Here is a 24,127-nt window from a genome sequence, read left to right as displayed (position 1 = left end):
CCCCTTTCCCCTCTCCTTTGCTGAGAGCTCGGAGCAGGGAGGTCGTGGCCCTCCCAGCGTATTATCAGCGTAACAGATGAGCTCTTTTTCTAAATGACATTTTTTTTCGTCTGCTCCTGAATCGCAACGATTTGCATAAAGAAATTCTCAGAAATGAAAAATTTTAAGCTCAGAAAAATGCCACATTTTTTTAACATGTTAAAACATGTTAAAAACACCAAAAACACCCTTTTCATCTTAGTGGGTCTTTAATGAGCAACAAATGAACTAAAGAAGTTCTTTGGACCTTTTGATTTTTAAGAAGCCTGGAGACACCAAACATCTGCTTTCTAGCCATGGACAGATGGTCACATAAGTAACAGAGAGAAAAAGTCATTACTTAGGAACCCTTTGAGTACTTGTAGTTGTATACATTCCCGCACAGAGCCCCCCACAGTGATGAGTCATTTCATTTTTTAGCTTTTCTCTGTAGCCCAGTTACGACACTCATAGATTGACTCAAATAAAGCTATCTTGAGTTGGAATTGTCTGATTATGGGCCATCTCTCTGTTGGTTCTTTTCCATTCAACCTATGAAGCCATTCTAAACTTCACCGTGCCTCTTTACTGTTGATGTTCATGGTTTTTTTTAGGGGCGGAGCTTATTTCTTTAATAATAATAAATCGGGTGATAAAAGAGACACTTTTTTCTCTCTTTTAGTGCTGCTTTATGCAAGTTGTCTTCACTGTCTTTGTCGTAACTGTGTGTGTGTGCGTGTGTGAAGCAATCAGAGTGGATGATTGCTCTCCACCAGACAACCTCAATGAACTTCTCCACGGCAGAAAGAGTCTCTGTGTCTCGATCTGGGGACGGCCCAGCCTCCACAGAGCGCCGGTCCGCTGCCGCATTGTGGCCCGGGGCCTCATTTGAATGGAGCCTTTAGTATTTCATGTGAACAAGTCAGCGCCATTTGCATTTGTTCCAGTCACAAAGGTTTAACAGGTCAATAGGGACTCCCTGACAGAAAACTAACACTCGCGCTCCCGCTCCCTTTCTCACGTCTCCTCCTTCGCTGTGGCTGTCAGACGTCCAGCGAGCTCCCTGCAGTCGCATGTACTTCAGGCGCTCTAAACGTGTCTGTGTGGTTACGTTCAATGCTCAAGTGTGCCTTTAATTGGTGACAGTGGGGGCGTGGGGTCAGAAAATGGAAGGTGGGACTCCTCAGGCAGTAGTGAAAAGTTGAATTAACATGCATCTTATGGCAGCAGCTCGTGACTAGAGCAGTAATGTGGTGCAACAGGCTCCGTTGCTCATCTCTGCATTATTCACTGTCAGGGAAATCAGATTTGAGCCGATCCCCTCTGAAGATTAACCATCAAGAATTCTGCTTGTAAGCTGATTTTTTTTTTTTTTGAATTATTAAAAAATTAGAGGTAATTTTTAAAAATAAAAGCAATTTCTCTTTTTTTATTATTCTAGTAAAGATGTATTATAAATGTTTTTTCTTATGGGTTCTTCTAAGCTGTTTTTGCCTTCTGTGACTCGGCTTCCTCCAAAATCCAACAAGTGAGCACATTTGTTTCCTGACATTCTCTCAATGCTTAAAAAAAGAAAAAAAATCCTAACTAGAAAAAGCGATCTTAGTTAAAAATTAGCTTTCCACCTTAAAAACCAAGCAAACTTTCTATTGCTGCTGTGGAGTTAGGCTGTCAGGGCAGCGAGGTGTCCCAGTCCTCACAAACATTTCCTGCGTTTTTGTAGCAAAGGCTCCTTTCCTCCTGACTCCCAGGTTTGTTGGTCAACCTGCTGCTGGAGGGAAACCTCAGCGCAGCTGCAGATTACTCAGCCTTCCTCCATCAGATCCGATTTGCAGTGTATTCCCTTCATATCTATATATCCAAATGTACTGATCTGCATACAAGCAGTGAGAGGTACAGTAGTGTCCCTAAGGGTGTATTCAGACTGGACGCATTTGGTTAGTTTCCCCCAACAATCCAGAGCAAATTTTATAATCTGAATTCACCCAAGCGGACCCGGGTTCGAGACCAGGAACAGTGTTTCGAGGTGTCCTTGTTTACTTGTTAGAACGTTCATTTTAACACCACTGAAAACGCTTCTTACATGTTTTTCTGTGTCTCATTATGCGGCACGCACCCGGCGCTGCTGTCACGTCCTCCTAAAAGCGACTTTGTAGTTTTCCTTAACAGAATTCTCTTTAAAAAAAATGCCATAACACGACATCGATGAGACATAGTAACTCATTGAAATGTGGTTGGATGAATGCAGGCTTTTAACGTGATGCACATCGCTTCTCACGCTGTTTTCCCGACCATCTGTATGTCATGAGCACTTAACAGAGTTCCTTCTCAGATGTCTTCTTGTTGCTAACCGCCTTGCAGTCTGCCTCTGCCGTACCAAGATAAAGCAAGTAAAAAGTGTTGGACCTAACGTTGATACAGACATTAAAAACATGGTCAGCGAAAAGTAAAGTTTGAACAAGTGAACTAGCTCGCCAAGGATTGCGGAACAAAGCGTGAGACTTCCATAATTTCTGCCTCTAGTCGCATTGCCCGCCCTCGTAACAAATGACTGAAGAGATCTGTAGTCACATGGTTTTGTTTACAAGCTTTGGTCCGGAACAGGAAAGTCACCTTGACGGCAGTCTGAAAACATGTGGACTGTGTCCGGACCAAATGATTTTCCCAGTCTGAATACTCCTCAAATCTCTGTGTGTTTATGTGTGGTTTAATGTCTTTTGTTGGTCAAAAATGATAAGCTAGGTAAAAAAAAATAAAAATAAAATAAAAACGAATCATGCATGAATTTAAGGCAAATATTTATTTTCTAACTGATCCTGTTAAAGTCAGGCTCATTTAAATTAAAAGCTCTAAACAAACAGGATTAACATCAACCCTGAATGAATTTGATATGCTTCTTCTGAACAATAAAAATAAATATATATATATATATAAATATATACAAATTAAAAAAAATGTTTTGACCATATTTTTAAATTTTAATGTAATTATTACCCTAAAATTACTATCCATGAACACAGACAGATAAACTATGTACTTTTTATTGCATGTCTGCATGAGACTTATGGTGTACATGGGGACAAAAGGCAAATATGATGAGAAGTATTATTAGATGTTAATAGGAATACTGATGTACAGGTTATTGTATGAAATTCTATTAAAAACTGTGAAGTAAGGCTGCTTTTTATGCTGTGTTGCTAAAACAAACGCTCGTCTGGTAATGTGAGGATCCGTGCCGTGCTTTTGATTGTCTAAACCTTTACCTTCATTTGTTTCATAACTTTTGTGTTTAAAAACTATCCCGACACTTGGAGACAACCTTTTATCTCAAAATTTTGTGTACGCTTTAAAGAACTAAAAGTCAAGAATGTGCACATGGAGTTTATCTTTAGCGCTCAGTTTGAATTGGATAAGAAACAAGGCTTTTGTATTCTTTGTCAATGTTTACTACACGTATCAAATTTAGGATTTAAAAAAAAAGGTAAGGACTTGTTAGTATTTTTGAGAGTTAGAATTTGAAAACCCGTCTAAAAGGGGCCTTTGCCACCAGATTTGAGGGCAGACGAATCCTTCTCTAGTAACAAACACACACACGGCAAAACAGGCCCACTAGAAAGAAGTCAAAAATGTTTAAAATGTTCTATAATTAAGTAAATAAAAATGGGTTAATGGGATAAAAGAAATGCTATTTACCAAGAATTGTATTAAAAATGTTAGTCACCCAGTCATGTTTCCCAAAAGCTCTTCAGGAACTTTCTTGATAAGAATTTTTTTCTTGCAAAACAGAAAATGAGACATTTTTTAATTAAAATACGGGTCTTTTTTACCGTCTTTAGATACAGTTTTTGCATGGCAGCCAGGACATAGGTGTCACTTCACTTACTTTAGGGAACAAAAACAAACCAACAGGTCACACTCTGGCCACCCTGACAAGTACAACTGACTTCTCTCTAGATCTCTGAGATGTTCCACCCACCCCCAGTGGAACGTGTGACCTGACGTGGGCTTAAGACATACCTCATTTGAAAGGCTTCTGCAGAGGAGAGCATTGGTGAGCACAACATTTTTGCTTCATACCAAAGCGTGAATAAATGTTCAGTGATCTATGAAACAGCCTTATAAGTGATTGCGGTTGCACATGCTCGGAAATACTTCATATTGTATGAGAAAAAGACTAAAATAGTTCCCGTCAGGTTGCCATGTTCACTCTAGTTGAACAGAATGAGATCAAATATATCGGGAAGTGGTATCTAAATATTAAGTGGAACGTTTGGATCTATCTTCCTGCCTTTTATACTTTGGTCACAACTGCCCTTACAGGTGGATACGGGCTGTCTGAGGGCAAAAAATGGGCAAACCTCTACAGGGCACTGAGGTAACCCGCACGAAATATCAATATCGTAGGCCGTTGGCGATCCCGTAGAGCGAAATTGTTCATGCACGTTTTTTTCTATGGGTATGCCGCGGTCGACGAATCCTAGCAAACACTTATACGACCCGTAAAGGTGAACTAGGTAAGATGCAGGCGTGTCGTATGGGTTTTTTTTTCAATCCCCCCAAATCCTGCACACTAAGCGGGGAGCCTATTCGTGCTGTTAAAGTGGTAAGTTGCACTCCTTCCATGCAGCCTGACTGTTAGAATTTAGGAAATTAGACAGCCCTATGGGCGTCCTACAGGGACTTGCATATCACGTGCACACCCTGATGCTGCGGCATTTGCACGCCACCGGTAAGGATTCAGTATGCGCACCTTACAAACAACTAAATTGTGGTGTAAGGGCAACGTATGACTGCATCAGCCGTACGCCATAAGTGCATCTTTACAAATACCTAACGATATAGTTACTACACCCACAACAATGGTACGCTCCTCTTTCATGACATCGCCTTGAGTTGGCAGTATGAGCCTAGAGGGAACTAAAAGACACACCTGCGCTCCCCTTGAGATGCAGCCGCACCTCTCTACGACCCCATACGGGCCCGGACAACCCAAAAACTCCCAGCATGACTAAGGCCTAAGTAGCTTCTTTTTGAAAGGGTGACTTCATGGGATAAGTCCACAGTTTTGAAGACATTGTGAGCGTTTGATTTATTGCTTTTAAATGGAGTTTAATGTTGTAATCAGACAAAGTGTTTAGGTGTGTTTGAATGTCTGACTGCTGTCGCTGTCTTACTGTGTCTGTCTCTAAGGAAACGAAACACAAATACAAGACTATTTGTGGATGATTTCCAAGCAGAAATGTGTAAACGAGTTGATGGGAACATATTTTTCACTGCGAGAACTCGACTTTAGCCGATCATTGTACCTCGCCAAAATGAATTGGTCTCAAGCAGGAGGTTATAATTTTGTTTAGAACCATATCTGTGGGATAGCAGAGAAAAAAGTCTGTCCCCCCCCTGCCATTTTTCAACGCACCCCAAAAAGTTAATAACGCTTTGAAGCAAAAAATGTAGGATTTGCATTTAATACAGTATCACTGTGTGTAGTATAGAGAGTTCCTCTGTGCTGCTACTGGTTAGTTTTGAGCATGAAAGTGTATTGGACGGACTAAATAAGAGAAATGGAAAAATCTTCCGACACCAGAGTTTCTAGGGGTGGGGGGGTGGCTTAATTTTTTTTTTTTACTTTACACTCCCCATTTTGTTAGATACAGACGCACAAAAGGCTGTAGGTGAATATGAAACTGTTAACGTGCTGCAGTACTGTCTCTAATGGCAAAGTAACAATCAGTTTGTAGGATTCCTGCTGGAATACTTAGATGATTCCCTTCTAATGTTCGCGTTGAGCCACCGTTTGGACTTCGCTTCCAATTATGGCTCCAAACTCTCCCAGAGCCCGGCGTCAGGTGCTGCCCTCGGCCAGCCAGCCAGCCAGCCAGCCAGCCAGCCAGGCCTGTGTCCGTGCCCAGAGAGCCCGACCTGGCAGCTCCAAGGCTGCGACGTGTGAAACGCTGCACACAAAGGGACTCCCTCCATCTGTATGCAGCCTACATAGGCAGGCTTTTGTTGCAGTCGACAGGCACATGACTGCTAGCATCTTAACCCCTGAGAGCCAGCGTCTCTCTTCTCCACTCACTGAACTGTACACTGAAGGAGAAACCAGTCAATCAACACAAAAAAAAGCTGTTTAATATAGTTTTGCATTCTAGAATGTGCTTTTTAATCATGTGATGCTATAATTAGGTTTTGTTTTGGGTTCATACTCATTATTTAATAGAATTTTTTTAAGTTTCATTTGAAAATGAATGTTGGGCAATAATACAGGAAAAATAAATCCAGATTATTTCTGTTGGAAAGTCATAAAAATAGTTATTAGGAATATTTTTCATCTATAAATGCATTAATGCATATGTTATAGAATCTCTGTTACTTTTCAAAGAACTTACAAAACATCCAAGTCAACTAAAAAAATATAAAAATATATATTTATTTTTAGGGGGTCATAGTAAAAAAAAGTGTTAAGATGCATAAACATGCAGTCATAACCTATAAATGACAGACAACTTTTCAGATTGGAGGCTTTTTTTAAAAGTTTGTTTCTGTTGACTTATCTTTTTTTTTTAATTACAAAAAACTGCCGAAGTGAAATTCTTCAACTTTTTAAAAACTGAAGGTTTTTGAAGTTATAAATTATGTAAATTTAAAAAGCGAGTCCCTTTTATTTCGTCCTTAACTTAAAGAAATATTTGGAATGACTTTTTATGTCTTCTATGTCACTAAGCGGTCAAAAAAACTAAATTTTGTTTTTTTTTTTAACATAAAATATCCATATTGTTGGTTTTATGTTTGGAAAAGCTGGCGGGCCTGTAAGCCTTTTACCACATGCAGCGTAGAATGTTCCAGACACACACGTGCAGAAATAGGAACTCTTTCCAAAACCTTTAGTCAGACGGACTCGATCAGAATAAGTAGAACTCTTTCTAAAGTTCCACCTTTCATGAAAGAAACATGAACAAAAAAAGCTATCCTATAAAGTTCTCCCAGGACCTTCCTGGCTGGGTCCGATCCTGAGGAAGGCTGGGGGTACCAGAGGCTGCCGTTTGGGCCGAGCCAGGTCCACTCAGGCCCGTCCAGGCTTCAGAGGCTGTGTGACGTGGCATTAAACTAGAACCAACAGCAGGTCCGAACGCTTTAGGAGGTGGTACCAGTCTCTGAGAACATGAGAGAGCTGCAAACGTGTTTGATAAGAGCTGCTTTAAAAAAAGAATCCCGATGTTTCTGTGTGAGGGCCCTGACATGTGAACAGTTCACACCACCGTCAGAGAGGTGTGTTTCTGTGGAGGAAAGAAGAGAGGTAAGTTTAAAAAAATAGATAGATTACACTTTTTTCTTATTCATATAGTTAGAAATCTGATTTATTTTTAACATATAGAAATGAATTAACTTTGAAAAAATTCAGCTCTTGATTTGTATTAAAAGTTTTTTTTTTATGATGTAGTTTTATGCACAGCTTTACTGTTCTTGTGTATTTTATTGTTTTCTTTTGTTGCTCAAATTAGATTTTATAAATTAAAATAAATACCAAAGATAAAAATGTAAATGCAAACTAAATTAGATAAACTTTTTTAATGAAACAAACTTTTTCAGTTGAACTGGTTGCAAAAAAAGGCTGATAAAGTGGAATCTTTTCGAGGACAGTGATTCTCCCGACGCCCAGACTTCACTTAAACGAAGAAGAAGCACAGAAAAGAGAAGCTGTGAAGCTGCCACAGTGCTGCTGGATTTACAGGATTTACTGTTGTTTTTAAAAGCCGTTTAGGACACGTCGTCTGTAGCGATAGCAGGTCCATTTTCTCCTTTCCTTCCCAAGCTTGGCTCTGCTGTCCTGCCGTGCAGCCTCCCTCCACACACAGAAGCTCGGCTTTTTTTTGGTTAATTATTATCAAGGAAATGCATTTGAGTCAAAGTGCTTCGATAATGCACTTGATACCACTTAGTTTACAACAAATTATGTGTTTTCTTAACTTAAAAGTTCTACATTTACTCTTTCAGCACATATTTAATTGTTTTTTCCTTTTAACAAAAATAAAACTAAATTAAAAAAACATTTGAAACTGTTAAAATACAGTAATTTTAAGGTTGGATTTCAATTTTAAAAAAAAGTTTTATTCTGTGGTTTGGGAACCAATTTTAGTAAAACATTTTTGGTGTTAATAGATTTTTCCAAACTTCTCTCTCTTAGCTCATGTACAAATTCATAAGGATAAAGAAAATGTCAAATGAAAAACCTTAAGTAATTTATAAATTAATATCCACATCTCAACTTGAATCCATTTAAATATGTAGGAAAACCACCAATTTTGCTTTTCTCCTTTTGTAGATTTGTTTCTTATAAATAAGGTTTGATAGATTTAATGTATGAAAATCCCACAATATTCATTTAGATAATGTAAAAAAAACCTCAAATTTAACAGTAAATAATTGCATTTTTGTAAAGATGCTTTTTTTAAACCAAAAATGTGCATTTTGGTTCAAATAAATGTTAAATTTTGTGTCATTAGAACATACTCCTAATTGTTCCTTTTTAACAAATCTTTACATTTAGGGAATTTGGGGAACTAAGTTAAACAAATGAAGGTGAAGCTGGAATCTGTTTGCACGAGTTTTAAGTGAAAAAATTTGACCGTTTGGTCTTTTTTCCAGACCATTTTTCATTTAATGTCTAAAATAAAAATGAGTTTTAGTAAATGTAGTTTCTGCTTCTGTAAACGATGCTCTCAAACCTTTTAATTCACATTAGGAGACAAATTCATTATTGTGCAGCCATGCGCCATTTAAAAAAAGAAAAAAGAAAAATATATGTGTATTTAGTAAACGTTATTAAAGAGATGAAATGTGTTTTTAATAACGGTGAAGTGCATTTTTCAGCACAGACTTAAATCCTCCCAAAGTTACTGAAGGAATTTCTACAGTGGAAGCTCCAGACGCATCTGTTGCTTGTAGATGAGAATTCAAATAAAATAAATGTAAAACGTGTTACATATTAGTTATGTTTTCCAGTCTGCAGGTTTTTTTTGACCACATTATCCACGCTGTGTGGGTGTGGATCTTTCAAGCCACCATCTTGTCTCCCACTGTCCTCCATTTTGTAACTCTTCCTCCTTTTTCTCGCCTTATTTGTCTTCTATTTTTTCCCTATTCTTCTAAGTTCCTCCAAACTTTCTCCTTTTATTCAAAAAAATTAAAATCCAACTATTTTACTTTTTTTCGTTTTTCATTTCCCCCCAAGTTAGTGCTTCCTGTGTGTTTCCGCTCCTCTAGTTCTCTTTCTGCTCGCCTCCCTGCCGGGGTTAAATTCTGAAGGTGCCTTGCTTAAAGACGGCGTTGTGCTCCCATACGGCAGCAAGTCCAAAGCTGCCTGAACAAGCAGGCCTCCTCAAAAGGAGGACGAGTTGACAAAGGGCTTATCTCCTAAAACATTTCGTCTGCGTAATCAGCCGCTCCTGAGTCAGAAGGGGTCATGTGACCCGCCGCCCTGTAATGACCACCGGGGGTCAAGTAGGTTAATAGAGACTGATGTATGGGGCCCCAGAGTGACATCCCAAAGGAGATGGCCCCTTAATCCTTATTAGGCCTCGGTGTTAGTGATCCTTACCTTTCAAAGCAAACAGCATGCTCCCTTTTGCCGCGGGGCCCCCGCCTGCTCCTGCCGTCACACTTCTGACCCCGGGGTCGCGGCCTCTGTTCACAAGCCTTCAGAGGTTTGACCCTAAAGGTCACAACTGTAATAGAGAAGCTGTCGAGGCGCGTGCTGCCGAGAGGCCCCTCCGTGGACCACCTCGCAGAGGGAGCGGGCCCGCCGCCCCGCGCGCCGGCGAGAGGAAGGCGCATTTGTGTCGACGTGACCGGCAGGCCTAAAAGGCTCCAATAAGTCATTCTTGAAAAGAAAAAGAAAACACCTTTTAATTAAATACATTTAACAGCATTTGATTTCAGAATAATTAACATTTATATATTTTTGCCTTTTTTTAAACGATATTTAGTAAATGAATCCAGATTTTAAGGTGAGCCTTCTGTATTTGCTGTGATTCAGACACTGTGCTTTGTATCTTTAAGATTTTAGTTATCAAGTAAAGTGTGTGACTTTCCCCTCAGCAGGTGTGTGTGGTAATAGTTGGTGTTTGCAGCTGTGAGTTCAGTATGACTCATGAGGATGTGACGGTATGTGAGGTCCGATAACACCTCCAAACCTCCCTTCAAGTCCGATTCCATGGAGCTGCTTCTATTTCAATAAAGCTTGCACGGTCGTCGGCTCGACCTTCTGCAGAGACCTCCGTCTTGAGCGGCGGCTTGAAGTGTAAACTCCTCGCCTGCTCTCGTGCTCCTCTCCAGAGCCTGAACCCAACTCGCATTCTTATCATATCTCGGCGCGATACGTCTTTACACACTCGGAGCATTTATGGTCGGCCCTTATTCGCTTTATGGCTGTTGAGTCATGGAGATGTGAGAGAGGAGGGGTTGTTAATGCTGGAGTTTCATCAATGGCCGCTCGCGCGGGGGCCACTCCTGCAGGGGCGAGGCCGCGCAGAAGGCTCCAGTGTCAGAAATTGGCAGCGGAGCCAAAGCCAGAGCCGTATCCTCAGATGAACCCTCCACCACGTATGGAGCAGCAGGCTCTGCCGGCTCCTTTCAACTCCCCGCCACATGTTGCAGGACACACAACTGACACACCTTAAAACAAGAAGCTAAAGCTCTGCTATTGATCCTAGAAAGAGAACAAAAACATTTTGTTAGCGCTGTTATTTGATTTGCTCTCAGAAGGCTGATGTTGTGGCGTTTTCTGCTTGCTGGGGCTGGGATTGGTTCAAAATGGTGGCGAGATTGTGACATCACACCTGATCAGCGCTTGGTTTTAGACCTATTTTTGCTTGTCGGGGGCTGCAACTGACATCAGAAAGACTTGTTTTTTGTGTATTTTTGGTACAGTTTGATACAAAACTCTGTAAAGTTGTGTTTTTCTGAGGCTTCCCTTTGCCGCATGTCCCCTTCTCTAAGGCGCCCGCCGCAGCGTACCCGCCTTTTCATGCAGCGGGGAGCTTACCGGCAGCCATGTTAGTTTGCTGTACGATTGCTGCGTTCCTCCTCCGTTTGTTCCCCTAGACAGAACACACACAGCAACACAAAAAACGGGAGGGTTTTAACCACTGGTCGTGTTTAACGGTTCCTCCTCACAACATTCAGACATTTCCAGAGATTTTTATCATGATGTTCGACACGTTTTTCCGTCCTTCGCTCTATAACACAACCACTAATTCAGGCAGAGAAGAAGGGAAAACTGTGCCTCTGCTGAGTTCTGGTTTCTTTTGGGGAAAGGAGACTGCAGGGGAGGGGAGTTGCATCCCAAAAAAAAGAGGAAGTTTTCTTTTTTTCTTCTTTCTTGCTGTGGGGGAATCTTTTCCAGAAATGGAGCATTACAGTTTTTGGTGGGAGGAAGTGGTGGAGATGGTGATACAGGGAGAAAGGCGACTAAAGGGTTGGGATCTGGCACCAAAACATCCCCCTCACGTAAACTGGGAGCGTTTCCCCCGCCGCACGGTGCCCTGTTGGACAAGAAAGGGTGGAGGACGGAGCCGGCTGGACACCGACGGGGAGGGAGGAGGGTGCAGGGAAACGAGGAGTCATCAGCGGAGTCCATTTTAATCTCTCGCCTCTTCTGCAGAGCGAGGGCGGCCCCGGTAATGCCGGCGCCGCAGTAATCATCTTTGGATTTTTACGGTGTTTTGCACCAGATCAGTCCCAGCCGCTCGTTAATGCGCGTCTGATTGCAGTCGAATGACATTTGCCAGGACGAGCGCTGTAAAACAGCAGCTCCGTTCCAAACCTGGGTCCTGTAATCATTTGGGAGTGCTGGCTGTAACTATCTTCAGGAGGAGCGCTCTGCCTCCCCCTGACCGCCCCGCCTCGCGCACGTCATACAGTTGAAAACGCGCCGCTCGCGCTCACTCCCACATGTCCCTGTTTCATCATCAGCTGAGCTGGTTTTCCTCCACTCACGGCTCGCCTCCTCCTCCTCCTCCTCCTCCCTCTCTCTCTCTTTTTTTTTTTTTTCAATCCATTGCTCTTCTCCTCCTTCTCCCTCTTTCTCTCCCTGGGTCCCGGCCACATGCGAGAGGGTACGCCAGGACGGAGCAGCTCTGGAAAAAAAAAAAAGAGAGAGAGAGAGAGAGAGAGAGGAGGCGGGAGGGGGGCTGCTCTGCTGCTATTTCTACAGGCAGGCCCTCCCCTTTGGCTGCTCTGTGCCAAAAGAGGAAGGGATTTTTTTTTTCTTTTTCACTACTCCCAGTCCCAGGATTTTAACCCTCTGCCTGCTCCTTCTGCACACTGCTCCTCAGCAACAAGTGGCTCTGCTTTTGCTCCTCTTTAATACAGACACTTTTCACTTCATTTTTACTTCTGGGTCGTCTCCATGGTGACTCACTGAAGACTTTTTGAGCACGTGGACGGCCGACTGAAGCTGTGGACGGAGGCATCTTTCCCCCCCCCCTGCTCCTTCGGTTTCTCCTGGCTGTTCGCTGGCCTCATTCCTGCACTGCTCTCCCACCTTACATCTGTGCAGACCTGTTCCCTCTTTTAGATTCCCGGCCCCACCCGCTCCCTCCGCGCTCCCTCTATCCGTCGTGGGCAGTCTGGAATTGAAACGGGAGCAGGAGGGCGGAGCAATGGCGGGGCTTTTTTTCTGGGACAGGTGCCAATTCCCCGAACAAAAGACACAAGAGGCCAAAAAAAAAAAAAGAGTGAGTTGGATGTGAGCTGCAGGGAAGCAGCAGCAGTTTTTTTCAGGAACTGGTCTGCGCTGGAAGCAGGCGTGGAACTGGTTTGAGGTCTCTGTGGCGTTCACCAACCGAGCAGCAGCAGCAGCACAGATCTTGAATATCTGCCCCCCCTCTTCCTCCTCTTTGCTCCCGTGAAGGCATTCGAGTTGCGAGCGGGGAGAAGAAGAGGGGCGGATGGAGTTAGCAGCGGGCAGAGGGAGGGAGGAGTTGTGCCTCCCCCCCCACCCCCACCTCAATGCCAAGTCTTCTGCATTATTCATATGCCCGGGCCGGAGCTGCGATCTGACTGGCTGTCTGACCTAGCATTCATCCGACATTGAGCAGCTCTGTTTGCTAACATTCCTCATTCAAAGCCTTGTTAACTGCCAGACGGGAGGAACACGCGACTCCATGGGAAACCCACATGGCCTCCCCATTGTGGCAGGGCCCCCGATAGGCTCTGATTCTTGAGCGGTAAATGACAGAAGGGAGCAAAAGGAGCTACGTTAGAAAAGCTGTTAGCTGAGCGTACCAGTGGGAGTGGGTTTGAGGAAAGTGGATGGATTTATTTTTTTGGGGGGAAAAATTCTTCCTCCAGAGAGACGGACGGATGTGTAGGGAAGGCGTTTTTCAGGGACTGAGAATGGGGGGGGGCTCTCATCGGCGTGCCCGCCTACTCCTTGTAGGAAGAGGAGAAGCTGAGCTCCATCTCTGCCCTTCTCCTCCACAGCAGCTGCCTTCTGATGGCTCCATCAGTTAAACGGCAGAGATTTACTCCGGATAGGCGATTACCCCGGTGTCTCCAAAGCCATCAGTCTCAGGGTGAGTCGGTGTGTGTGGGTGTGAAGGTAAGTGTTTTACTGTGTGTGTGTGTAGCATGCATCCATGCAGAGGTTTCATTTGAATAACTGACCTGTTCTCCACGTTTAGATGTTCAAACCCTCCGTTTAGATGTTGTTTCCACAACCGTACGACAGAATAAAAGAAAAGAGCTTTATGTCAATACCAATGAACAAGCTGGGAAAGCGTACGCTTTTTAAAATTCTTGTAAAACTATGCTAATCGTACTGCTATCTTCTCACCTGTGGGTTTCTGAGCTGTAAGTGTGAGCAAAGGAGAAGGTTTTGGAGGTCTCTGAGGTAGACTAGTGCTGTAATGCTGGGCTTAGGGCCAGACGAGGCCTGCTGCACAAGGCCGAGTCCCACCACTATGTTCTGCCTCCAGCCCCTCCGTGTGCTGTTACCCCCATGGGCTGCTCAGCATCCGAAACTGGGAGCCTTTGGGTTAGAATTCTCCTCAAAACGATCACCTCCACGATTTAGAAATCGTTAATATTTGCTTTTAAAGGTTCCAACGTTTGAAAATGGGTCAGTGCTGACACGTGGCTCCATGTAGTTTTAAGCCACTTGAACATTCCTTGCCTTATCTGTGGAATAAAAAAAAAAGGAATCTATATTTGTAACTGCGGAAAACAAAACGTGACAAAGCTTTTCCGAAACAGCGAAAAATCTAGACATTTCTTTAAACACGAAGATCACGTTTATTCGTCTCATAAGCAAAATATCAGCTTTTAGTTGTTTATGACATTTGTCTCATCATTTAAAAAAAATCTGAGGAGACACACCCCTCATCAGCGCCATCCAGCATGTTGCCCTTCAATTACAACCAATAGATCCATTTTTTTTCGACATTTCTCAATGTGTGTCGGGCGGCGCGTTGAACATTTTCAGTTATCAGTCGACTCTCTTCAAAAAGGTGGATGCTGGAGGCAGCATGAGGCACCACAGACAGCTCTTATGATCCCACCTACACCCTACGATTGACAGGTCTATTCATCCACCACTTGAGTGCCACAGAGCCCAGCGCAAGCCCCCCCACCTCCACAAGAATGCTTGACGTCCCCCCGCCCCCCACACACACACACACACTCTCAAGCCTTCAAGTTCTCTTCTGAAACTATCATTTTGGGAAACAAACACACCATCAGTGTTGGACACCAGTTGGTTCAGACTATCAGCACTTCCAAACTGCTGTTGCATGAGGGTGTAGGAGGAGTGATGAATTTAGAAGTCTTCTGGGGGTTTTGTCCTCCACTATTCTGTTTTCGTGTCCACGCAGCTCCGAGCAAACAGCAAAAAACGCATATTTGTGTGGTCGTTGGCTGTCCTGTCGCATAAGAAATTGACGCGTTTGTTTTAAAGTGTTTTAAAGGATTGCAAATTGCTTTATTTTAATGAATCTCATCTTATGCTCCTTAAGTTGGTTCATTTATTTTATAGTTAAAAAAAATCTTGCGATCTTTCTTGTCAAACTGAAAATTAACAAAGAGCATTTTATTTTGAAATAAATTGAAAAAGAATATCTAACCGGTTTACGCTCCCTCTAGATATATATTTTTTAGTTTTTTCCTTAAACTGCGCCGCTAATTCTTCTACACTGAAAAAGAAGGTTGAATGTTTCCTTTTTTTTTTAAATCACTTAAATAGCACAGAAATGTTTTCAAGTGAAGGTAACACGAAAACACACAAGTCGCTCAATTTTACACACGCACACACATTTGATGCTATGTACCCCATAATGAACCCAGACTCCAAAGATGAATGGGGTTCCCACGCCTCTCCCAAGGAGATCAGGGCACAGCCTTCTCCTTTGAGCATTCACACACACACACACACACACACACTGCAGAAAGCCACACAGTGCTCCATGAACAAACACACACACAGGTGCATTTAAGTATGATGCAAGCACACACACACACGGTAACAGGAACACAATGGATCACTTTAGAGAGCGTGCATACAAACACTCCAGTCATTTGTCATTCAGAGCACGTCAGGCCGTGATAAGGTGTCGGCTGGAGAGATGAAGTCAGACACAGACATCTTTGTTACACTTCGGCATCCAAAAAAGTACTTTTAATTTGAAATCCAAAAAACCGCAGAGGGAAATGAGGTATGACATGTTTTTGGAGTGTTTTATTTTCTGTTGCAGATCAGTTACAGTGTTGTTTGAAGTGTGTGTCTGTGTGTGTGTGTGTCTATGTGTGTGTTTGTGAGAGTCAATATGTTGTGCTTTTGCTCGTGTTTTTTAATTGAGAATCTTTGTGGAGAATTTTTTTGTAGTAAATTAGTTTTAAAAAATTCTTCAGGGTTTGTGTGTGTTTTAGAATGTGTGTTTGGCATTTCGTTTCAAACTTTTATTTTTTTAATTCTCTAAACATCCTGTTTATATTGTCACAGTTCTATCAATTTTTTATACAACCTTACAAAAACATGTTTAAAAAGAAAATTCCAGCAATATAATGCGTTGACTTTTATTTTTTTAAATACTTTAAATACTCTGTTTTTTAGTGTCTGACTATTAATCTTTCAGGTATTTTTGTAATTTTTTTAATTAACTTTAAAACACATGTATAAAACAAATTAGAGCAATATAATGCGTTGACTTTTATTTTATTTTTTTACATTTTTATCTTGTTTGGAGCCACATTTTAAAATTTTAATAATACATTTTTTTTTCTAAAGAAAAAAAAACTAGTGTGTTACTAGAATGAGAAATGTACAGAAGTCTTTTACCACAATCTGTAAAACAAATTTTTATGCTAAATCATACAAAGTTTATAAATCCATAACCATAAAAAATGATACATCCGGTGCATAGATTTCTGTTTTATTAATATTTTTCGACTTATTTTTTTATTGCTTTGAATGAATCTCTTTTTCTCGTGCAAGGTTTGGATTTTTCTGTTTATTTATTTTGATTTTTCTTAAAGTACCTGCATGTCTCCTTCCTCCAAATGATTTGTGTTGGTGTACACATCTGTCAGAGTGTGTGTCTTCTCATGCCAACATTGTGCCTCCCTCTCAAATCCACAATGTTTTCTGGATGGTCTGCAGGTATGAATATGGAGAGTTTGGGTTCCTCCTGAACCAGCCGCCGGCAGGCAAACAACTTCGTCTTTAGACTTTGACTTGTCAAACGTTTCCAGCGGCAGCGTCCTGACAAACTTGGCCCCGGTTCACTTTGAATGTCACATCATCTAGTACGTCTAGTAAGTCTGTGCCACAACTTGAAGATAATCTCCTCAAAGGAAATTAGTCAGGGAAAAATGGGAAAGAAAAGCCGTCAGCCTAAAGGTCAAATGAAGATTAGAGGGAAACTGTACACGAGGGCACACCGGCTGGCACCCCGGAACTTCACAAAGGCCTCATTGTCACGGGAGCCTGCGGCTTTGTGCACGCTCTCCCCTGCATACTTGGGGAGACATGACACCTGTTGGTGGTTTTGGTCAACTGCACACAGAGCGATAAGAGACACGGAGCTTCTTCTGCTTTCGGTGAAATCTGCTTGTTTTGCGAGCAAAAGGCGCACGGACGTCACGAATAGTTCTGGATGCGAACGTGAATGGCTAACTCCCACTCGTGGTTGGATTCAGGGTCATGAGTTTTGATCTCATGTGGTTCCTCCTCGTCTCTTTCCAGTAATGTGACTTCACTGCATTGATGGTGAAATCCAGATGACAAAATGAAAAAGAGACTCGGCGAGGAAAATGACAGTGACTGCGCCTGATTTATATTCACTCAGTCTACAGCCGAATTCATTTATCAGGTTTTTTTTAGGCTCCGTACAGCTTTTGTGTTGAAACAGATTTAAGTGTATTTAGTCAATTGTTTACACGTCCACATCCAGTTTACGAAGGCCTGAAAAAAGGAATGCAAAAGTAAAATTATCCAAACTATTACATTCATAACCTTACAGTTTTTATAGATTTCCACTTCAATAGGATTCATATTTCTTTTCTAAAACTAACTTTGATTGGTTTTAAAACCGTTTTCACATAATAAATTAAAATACCTTAACAAAGTTGGAACTTTAAGTACTAAAATTCTACATTCCTACATTAAAAAGTGCTCAAAGTGGAGATTAATTCAATTTAATCGTTTTAGAAATCTTAGATTTGGTTAAAGCTTTAAACCGTTTGCTTCTTTGTGTAAAAGGAGGTTCACTGATATGTGCTGCTAGCAAACTGATTTGAATTTTATGCTTTAATTTTGTAAATACTTTCTGTATAATCCACCCCTAAGATAAGAGTTTTTGATTTTTGCTCTTGCACCCGTTTTCTCTTTTATTTCTTAGCGCACAAATACTTAGAGCGACTTCCTTTGCTCTTCATCCTTCATAAACCTGGAAGGACTCCCCGCCACGCAATTAAAAAGCGCAAGTGAAGGAGTGAGTTGTGCGCCGTGTGGTCTGCTAGTCCTGGACATTAAGGGGCTCGTATAGAGATTTGTGGGGCATTTACGGGATAGCCGACCTGCAATAAAACCGCCACAAACGGGCACACGCGTGCACGAGGGGAGTTAACGCAGTGACTCAGGTTTTCTTTCTTAATAAGTCAACCCTACCTCCAGCTCCTGTTGCTTCCCGGCTGGAGAGAAAACCACAAGCAAGTGACGGCCTCCCCCGTCTCCCTCAGGAAACTCCTTAAACCACCGCTACCTGACTGCATGACCCCCCCAGCCAGATGTGCCCTTTCACAATCATTTCCAGGATTCCCCGTCAGAATAGTCGGTTTCATCAGACTCCACCAAACACGGGATTTATTAGTTACACGGACGGACACTCTCCCCCCTCCTCCCGCCGTTCAGGTGATCGCTCAGATGCACGTGCAGGTGTCTGCACGCAGACCTTGAATCGAGGCCAGACGCCGGCCTCCACCCGCGTGTGAAAGCACGCAGAGCTGCGAGCTCATGTGTCAGACGAGAAGCGAAAGGCTGACCTTTGGACGGCTCACTTTCTTCTCTCATTTGTCAGCTTCGAGGTGGAGAAACGCGAGAGGAGGCGAGCCAGCAGACAGCGGAGCACCAACACGGCACGGGGAAGTGACCTCTGCTCCAGGTGACACGCAGGAAGTACTCCAACTAGTTTCTCTGATTCAAAACACACTTTTATATTCATGTTGATTTGATGAGAAACGTTCTGGTTTTTATACCATTTTTTGGAATCAAACCCCTCAATGTCCCGGACGTTTTAAAGTTTTTAGTCATGCGTGCGTACAGTATTGTTTTTTTTTTTGAGTTCCTGCAGGTCAAAGTTCTACCCGGTAACAGGAGACGGCAGATAAAACGTCCTTTGGGGTGAGGTAGTAGGTTGTATAGTTTTAGGGTCATTCCCATGCTGTCAGATGACTATACAACTTACTGTCTTTCCTGAAGCGGCTGTAATGGCACCTTCATCCTCCTCCTCTTCAGAACGCTGTAAAACATTCTTTTTTTTTCTCTTTCCATGGTGGACTCATACTATTTTAATTTGAAACTTCTTAGAATGTAAAGTTGTTGTTCAATCATTGTCCAATTCATGTTTTATGCTACGTACACACCGGACATGTGATATACGAATAAAAACACGCTAACCAGGCTTTCTCGAATGGGCCTTTATAGCATGTGGTGTCGCTACTCGATACTAACGCATTACCGGCAGGTAGAAGAGGTTTGGGGTCAAATGTTGAAATCTTGTGAGTCTTGCTCCAGGCTTTTTTCTTTTTTCTTTTCACAGCTCTATTCCGATATATGAAAGACTTGGTGTCATGTTATTCCGGCCAGGCACAAACCACATTTTCTCTTTTATGATCAATCGTCAAACAGTTGCTACTTCCGTGAAAAGGACGCCACTCATACGTCACTACAAACACAAGTCCCCGGTCGGTCAAAGTTCAACTGGTTTAACTTTAAAGGGTCGTTCAGCCGCACGTTCTGTACGTAGAGCCCAAAAACGGACTTAAGAACTTGCGCTAGTGTTGGAACATGTATGTAAGTTTACATCCATTTTTGTTTTGTTTTGTTTTGTTTTTTATTTATTGAAAGTGGGTGCATAAACAAGTGTTTCCCAGCCCGGTGTGACCGTAGCATCCCTTTGATTAGCTCCATTCAAAGTTAAGTTATTCTTGGCTATTTGATAAATTGGAAGTGAAAAATAGAAATGCAGTTTCCAGTGTTTTCTGTTATCAAAAAGTGTTTTCCTATGATGGAAGTCTGCCCAGCAACTCATGGTGCTCGTACAGGGTGAGGTAGTAGGTTGTGTGGTTTCAGGGTTGTGATTTTACCCCATAAGGAGCTAACTATACAACCTACTGCCTTCCCTGGAGGGCAGCAATACATCACAGGGGCATTTAGATTCCAGCTGTGATTGATTCTCATGACCGTTTAACACACATGTACTTTGCTCTTTGAAGATATGACAATGCAGTTTTCTATTTTGATGTTTTCTTCAATAAAGATTTGACACATTTTTGAGAAGGCAACATCTGTGCTGTTTGGTTTTTGTTGTGGTGGGGGTTTCTATTTAAAATACCCTAATTGTTAGAATATATTGCCCTAGAAGTACAGGCTTTATTATGCAATTACTGTAATGAGATCAGCATTTCAGCATTGTAACAATCTATAAAGCTTATCGTTTTATCTGCGGAGACGGGCCTTCTGAAGTTCCCGTTTTATCTCTCTTCGTGTAATAAAAACCGGGCAATTACTTGGGATTTTCCAGGTAAGATGTTAGTGTAGCACAGGTTCAAGGGTGAGGAAAAAAAGAAACAAACAGAGAATTTGACGTGTTTTTTTTTAGAGGTAAGAGAACACTTCAAACCTAATAGTTTCTAGCTAATTCTAATTGCACATGTTACATTTGAGTGGAAAATTGCAGGTTATTCCTGATTAACTTTTTAGGAACCTTTATTTTAAATAATTTGAGTTCATCTCCACACCAGGTTAGAATAGAAATCTGCTTTTTAAGTACTGTAGGTGGCGCCAGATAATTAGTCTCTGTGACCACATTTTCAATAAAAATTAACTGCACCAGAAAACGTGCTCTGGTTGAATTAAAACTATAAAAAAATTGGGTAAAATGACCTATTTAGTTATATTTTTTTAATTACAGGAAATGCACATGTATTTTTTACGAGGGAATGTTTGATACATCCATGTAGAAATCAGGCAAATTGTCAAAATATATTTAATGAAAAATCAGAATATGCATAATTTCATACTTTGCACGCTTGATTTATATTAATACATTTTTATTTAAATTTTAACATAAATATCTAAAATATCAATTATATCTTAGTTTTAAAAAGTAATTGTGCTTTATTTTTAAATTGAAACATTTTACTGGACATTAATAACTTTATGTAATTCGCGGATAGCCAATAATACAGATGATGTAACTGTGTAAATAGATTGGTATGAGCCAAATAGTCCTTTGTAAAGTAATGGTACATTTCATGGTATTTATTTCCCTACTAACAAAAAAAACCCTAAAAGAAATAGGGTTCGACTTTTGATCCGGCAATGCCAATTGGTTGAAAGTATAGGTGTGTCAGGAGGTGTGTACGCATGTCACAGTCCCGCAACTACCTCACTTCCGCCGGAAGTTGAGACGATCCGCCGAGGGAGGCGAACAGCATCGACGGAGCCGCGCGGAGGTCTTGTGTGCATGCGTGGTGGCGATTCTAGAGAGCGGAACGCCTCCCTCCTCTAGTGTCCGGCAGACAGGCGTGTATCCCGGCAACATGAACTAAAGTTAAGGCGAGAAGTCAGCCTCGAAGGTAACGTAACAAACTTTTATTTTAAGAAAAAACAAAGCAGTTACGTAATCGCGTTGTTAAACCATTAAGTGTCATTCCGGTCTATTTCCTGTTTGGGTTTTAACTTTTATTTACTTTCACTAAAAATGTTTATGTGAGGATAGCTACCATCAGTTAATACACTTGTAATTGTAATCTCACTTTATTTACTATAGAAAACGACCTAAACATTACAAAAAAAATCTTCTACCCAAGAAAAGTCAGGCTTTTATTTTTGCGACAGGTGGAGACAGAAATAAATGACAAACATGAGAGATAAAGGGCTGTTGTTCTTCATGTCATCATGTGTTGTGTCTGCATTATTCCTTGCTCTGCTGTCTGAGTCTGCCGGGCGTGTGTCTCTTTCAGCTTCCACTTCTCCAATAGCCTAAAGATAGAGCGGGCTGTGTGGGATTACAGTTCCTCTGGGAGTTCAAACACAATGTCTTCTGGGATGATTGGGGGGTGATGTAAACTGGGCCAAGGACCTGTGGAAAGAGAGTCATCTGGCCCACTGAAGACTTGATGACCTGAGCCTATAGTGACCATGGAAACCACATGGTGGCTTCCACCAATTCTTTCAAAGAAAGGCACCTACCAGCCAAATTGGTTGTCACGCAATAAGAGGTGTTTGTTTTTTTCCACAAAATATCCTCCTTAAAAATCAATGCTGCTGTACTTTTACCTTTTTTTTGTTTAATTTTTATTAAAGAACAATTAAAGTAGTAATTTCTTTAAAATCAGAGACGCGCTGCGGGACGAGGAGGCAGCCTGCTTGGGCCTCCTGAACTTTACAATGTTTTTCTTATTTTTTTATCGAGACAATAATAAAAAAAAGCTCCCCTGTAGGGCTGCACGATATGAGGAAAACTGGCGATTTGCGATATTAGTGATCAATATTGTGATGACGATATAACTTGCGATACAAATAGCAAAACAACTAAACACATATTTTCCATTTCACTGCAACAGTTGGATTTAGATTTTAGTCAACATTTCCTAAATTCTACTCCAAATGACCCTCGTCTTCATAGGAGGCAAACATCTAACACACAAGATATCCATCCGATTGGTCAATGATACAAAGGAGTCCATCCGATTGGTCAAATGCATAAAGAGATTTATTTGATTTGATAAATACCTTAAACTGCTTTAAGATTCTTTTAGCCCGTTTGAGGTAACCATTTATCGCAACTTTTGCGATATGCGTATTTGCTCAGCTTGATATCACGATAACTTTGGGATTTATTGTATTCTGCAGCTGTGAACGCCGGCGATCTCGTAGGGGACACGTGAGCGCCCAAAAAAATTCATTTTTATCCCCTAGACTAAGACCACCCATTCCCACGTAAAATTAGTTAAATTTGCGTCAGGGCGCCCCCACTATCCTGTCACCTTGCTGCTACGATGACCATATGATGCGGGAGAGAGGCGGGGGCGGGGCTTAGACTCACCGCTTATGATTCCAGCCCCGCAACAAACTAACAGCTTCTTGCTAATACAACATAGTTGTCATCCATAAAATTAATATAATCTATTGAGTTTCCTGGATTTAAAGAAAAATAAATAAATAGAGACGAGTCTGCATCAAAGTGAATTTGTTTCCATCATCCTAACTCTGGGTGTTTGACAGATGGACAATGGACAAAAGATCAAAGGAAACATCACTCTCATAAAGAATACAAATAATTACATAATGAAATAAATATCCTGACAGCATTTTTGAATCAATACAAGTATGGCCAAATGTACTATCACGATATATCGGCAAAAACCCTTTTTTCTTACACATCTAGTGTTGTTGCTCCCTGTTCTTTCATCTCATTGCTAAACTGATCCAAATGGCTTTTTGAGAGGTACAGTTTAGCGACCCCTGGTCTAGCACATCCACGTGCATTCCAGGTTTGTGCTGTAACAGTATCATGTATAAAGTAAAATGTTTTGTTAAAAACACTGCTTTTGCTTAATAAGGAAATAAAACACTTTATGTTCTTAATTGTTATTTATTTGTTTATTTGTTTATTTTTCGTCCTCAAAAAGTATCGATAAGAGTACCGTTAAAATACCGGATCGATAAGCAGTATCGATAAGAGTAGTAGCACCGTGAAAACCTTAACGATACCCATCCCTAGCCACAACATCGCATTAATTCCAACAGAGCGTCTTTGCGACTGTTTGACAGCTACTTAAATGTCAATAACTAAAAAAAAATTTATTTTCATCAGAGAGATGTACTTACTAACCAAATTGGTTATCGCCCAAGAGGTGGTTTAGACACCGTTTTTTTTAATACAAAATTTCCTCTAAAATAATCAGTTAAACTTCTCCACTTTTTGCGTCATAGCAATCATAAATGGTCATTTCTTTAATGACTATCATTGTAAACGTAAACATTTCAGGTTCCTTAAAGTCACAAACACTCAAACTATGACTTTTAGGGCCATTGATGATCCGTAAATATACATCTTCTACATAAATAACCCCCCCCCCCCCCCCCCAAAAAAAAGACACTTAACTCTTTATACTTGCAGTTTTTAATCACACCGTGAAGCAAAACAGATTTTCCTTCCCCTCCTGTGAAATCTGAAGGGGATGTTTGCCGTGTCAAAGGGCGCATACTTTAAACATCAAAGGCAAATCGATGAGTGGTATTGACCCCCTTTGCACACCGTTGGCACACTTTCAGGGCTGCAAAAACAAAAGAGGAGACAAACACGTCAATCAACGACGTCCTCCACGC

The 24,127-nt window shown here is 41.5% G+C and overlaps 1 protein-coding gene, 1 long non-coding RNA gene and 2 other non-coding genes across 10 annotated transcripts in view; 3 read left to right on the top strand and 1 right to left on the bottom strand.

The window, feature by feature from the left end:
• The window catches only part of pparaa (peroxisome proliferator-activated receptor alpha a), a 49,193-nt gene that overhangs the window by 7,769 nt on the left and 17,297 nt on the right, over positions 1-24,127 (top strand). The window contains exons 3-4 of one of the 5 annotated variants that reach the window (XM_078941458.1): positions 3,973-4,069; positions 18,588-18,671. Coding sequence is in view for 2 of the 5 variants with exons in the window: in XM_020713987.3 (XP_020569646.1) it covers positions 13,514-13,592; positions 18,588-18,671 (163 nt within the window). In the remaining 3 variants the exon portion in view is untranslated. Of the gene's footprint in view, positions 1-3,972; positions 4,070-11,107; positions 13,593-18,587; positions 18,672-18,705; positions 21,370-21,756; positions 22,015-24,127 lie in introns of those variants that run through there. The other 4 variants (XM_020713987.3, XM_020713989.3, XM_078941457.1 and 1 more) reach the window with 4 other exon arrangements.
• On the bottom strand, positions 7,153-14,356 carry LOC105357036 (uncharacterized). Of its 3 annotated transcripts, XR_002872783.2 has the most exons (4): positions 13,684-14,356; positions 11,060-11,114; positions 9,614-9,895; positions 7,153-7,292 (listed from the first exon to the last, which is right to left on the bottom strand). It is a non-coding gene; the product is annotated as an uncharacterized LOC105357036 (long non-coding RNA). The 3 variants fall into 3 exon arrangements; XR_002872781.2 differs by having other exon boundaries at positions 9,614-11,114; XR_013653455.1 differs by lacking the exon at positions 11,060-11,114.
• mirlet7a-3 (microRNA let-7a-3) lies at positions 18,899-18,993 on the top strand. The gene has a single exon (NR_107215.1). It is a non-coding gene; the product is annotated as a microRNA let-7a-3 (primary transcript).
• Positions 19,829-19,916, top strand: mirlet7b-2 (microRNA let-7b-2). Its single transcript, NR_107214.1, has one exon. It is a non-coding gene; the product is annotated as a microRNA let-7b-2 (primary transcript).

The sequence above is a fragment of the Oryzias latipes genome, chromosome 23 (genome assembly GCF_053564925.1).
Source record: "Oryzias latipes strain Hd-rR chromosome 23, Olatipes_Hd-rR_3.1".
In the NCBI taxonomy this organism is placed as follows: Eukaryota; Metazoa; Chordata; class Actinopteri; order Beloniformes; family Adrianichthyidae; genus Oryzias; species Oryzias latipes.
Note: the sequence above shows the minus strand (reverse complement) of the source record. Positions and strands in the feature narration are given on the sequence as shown.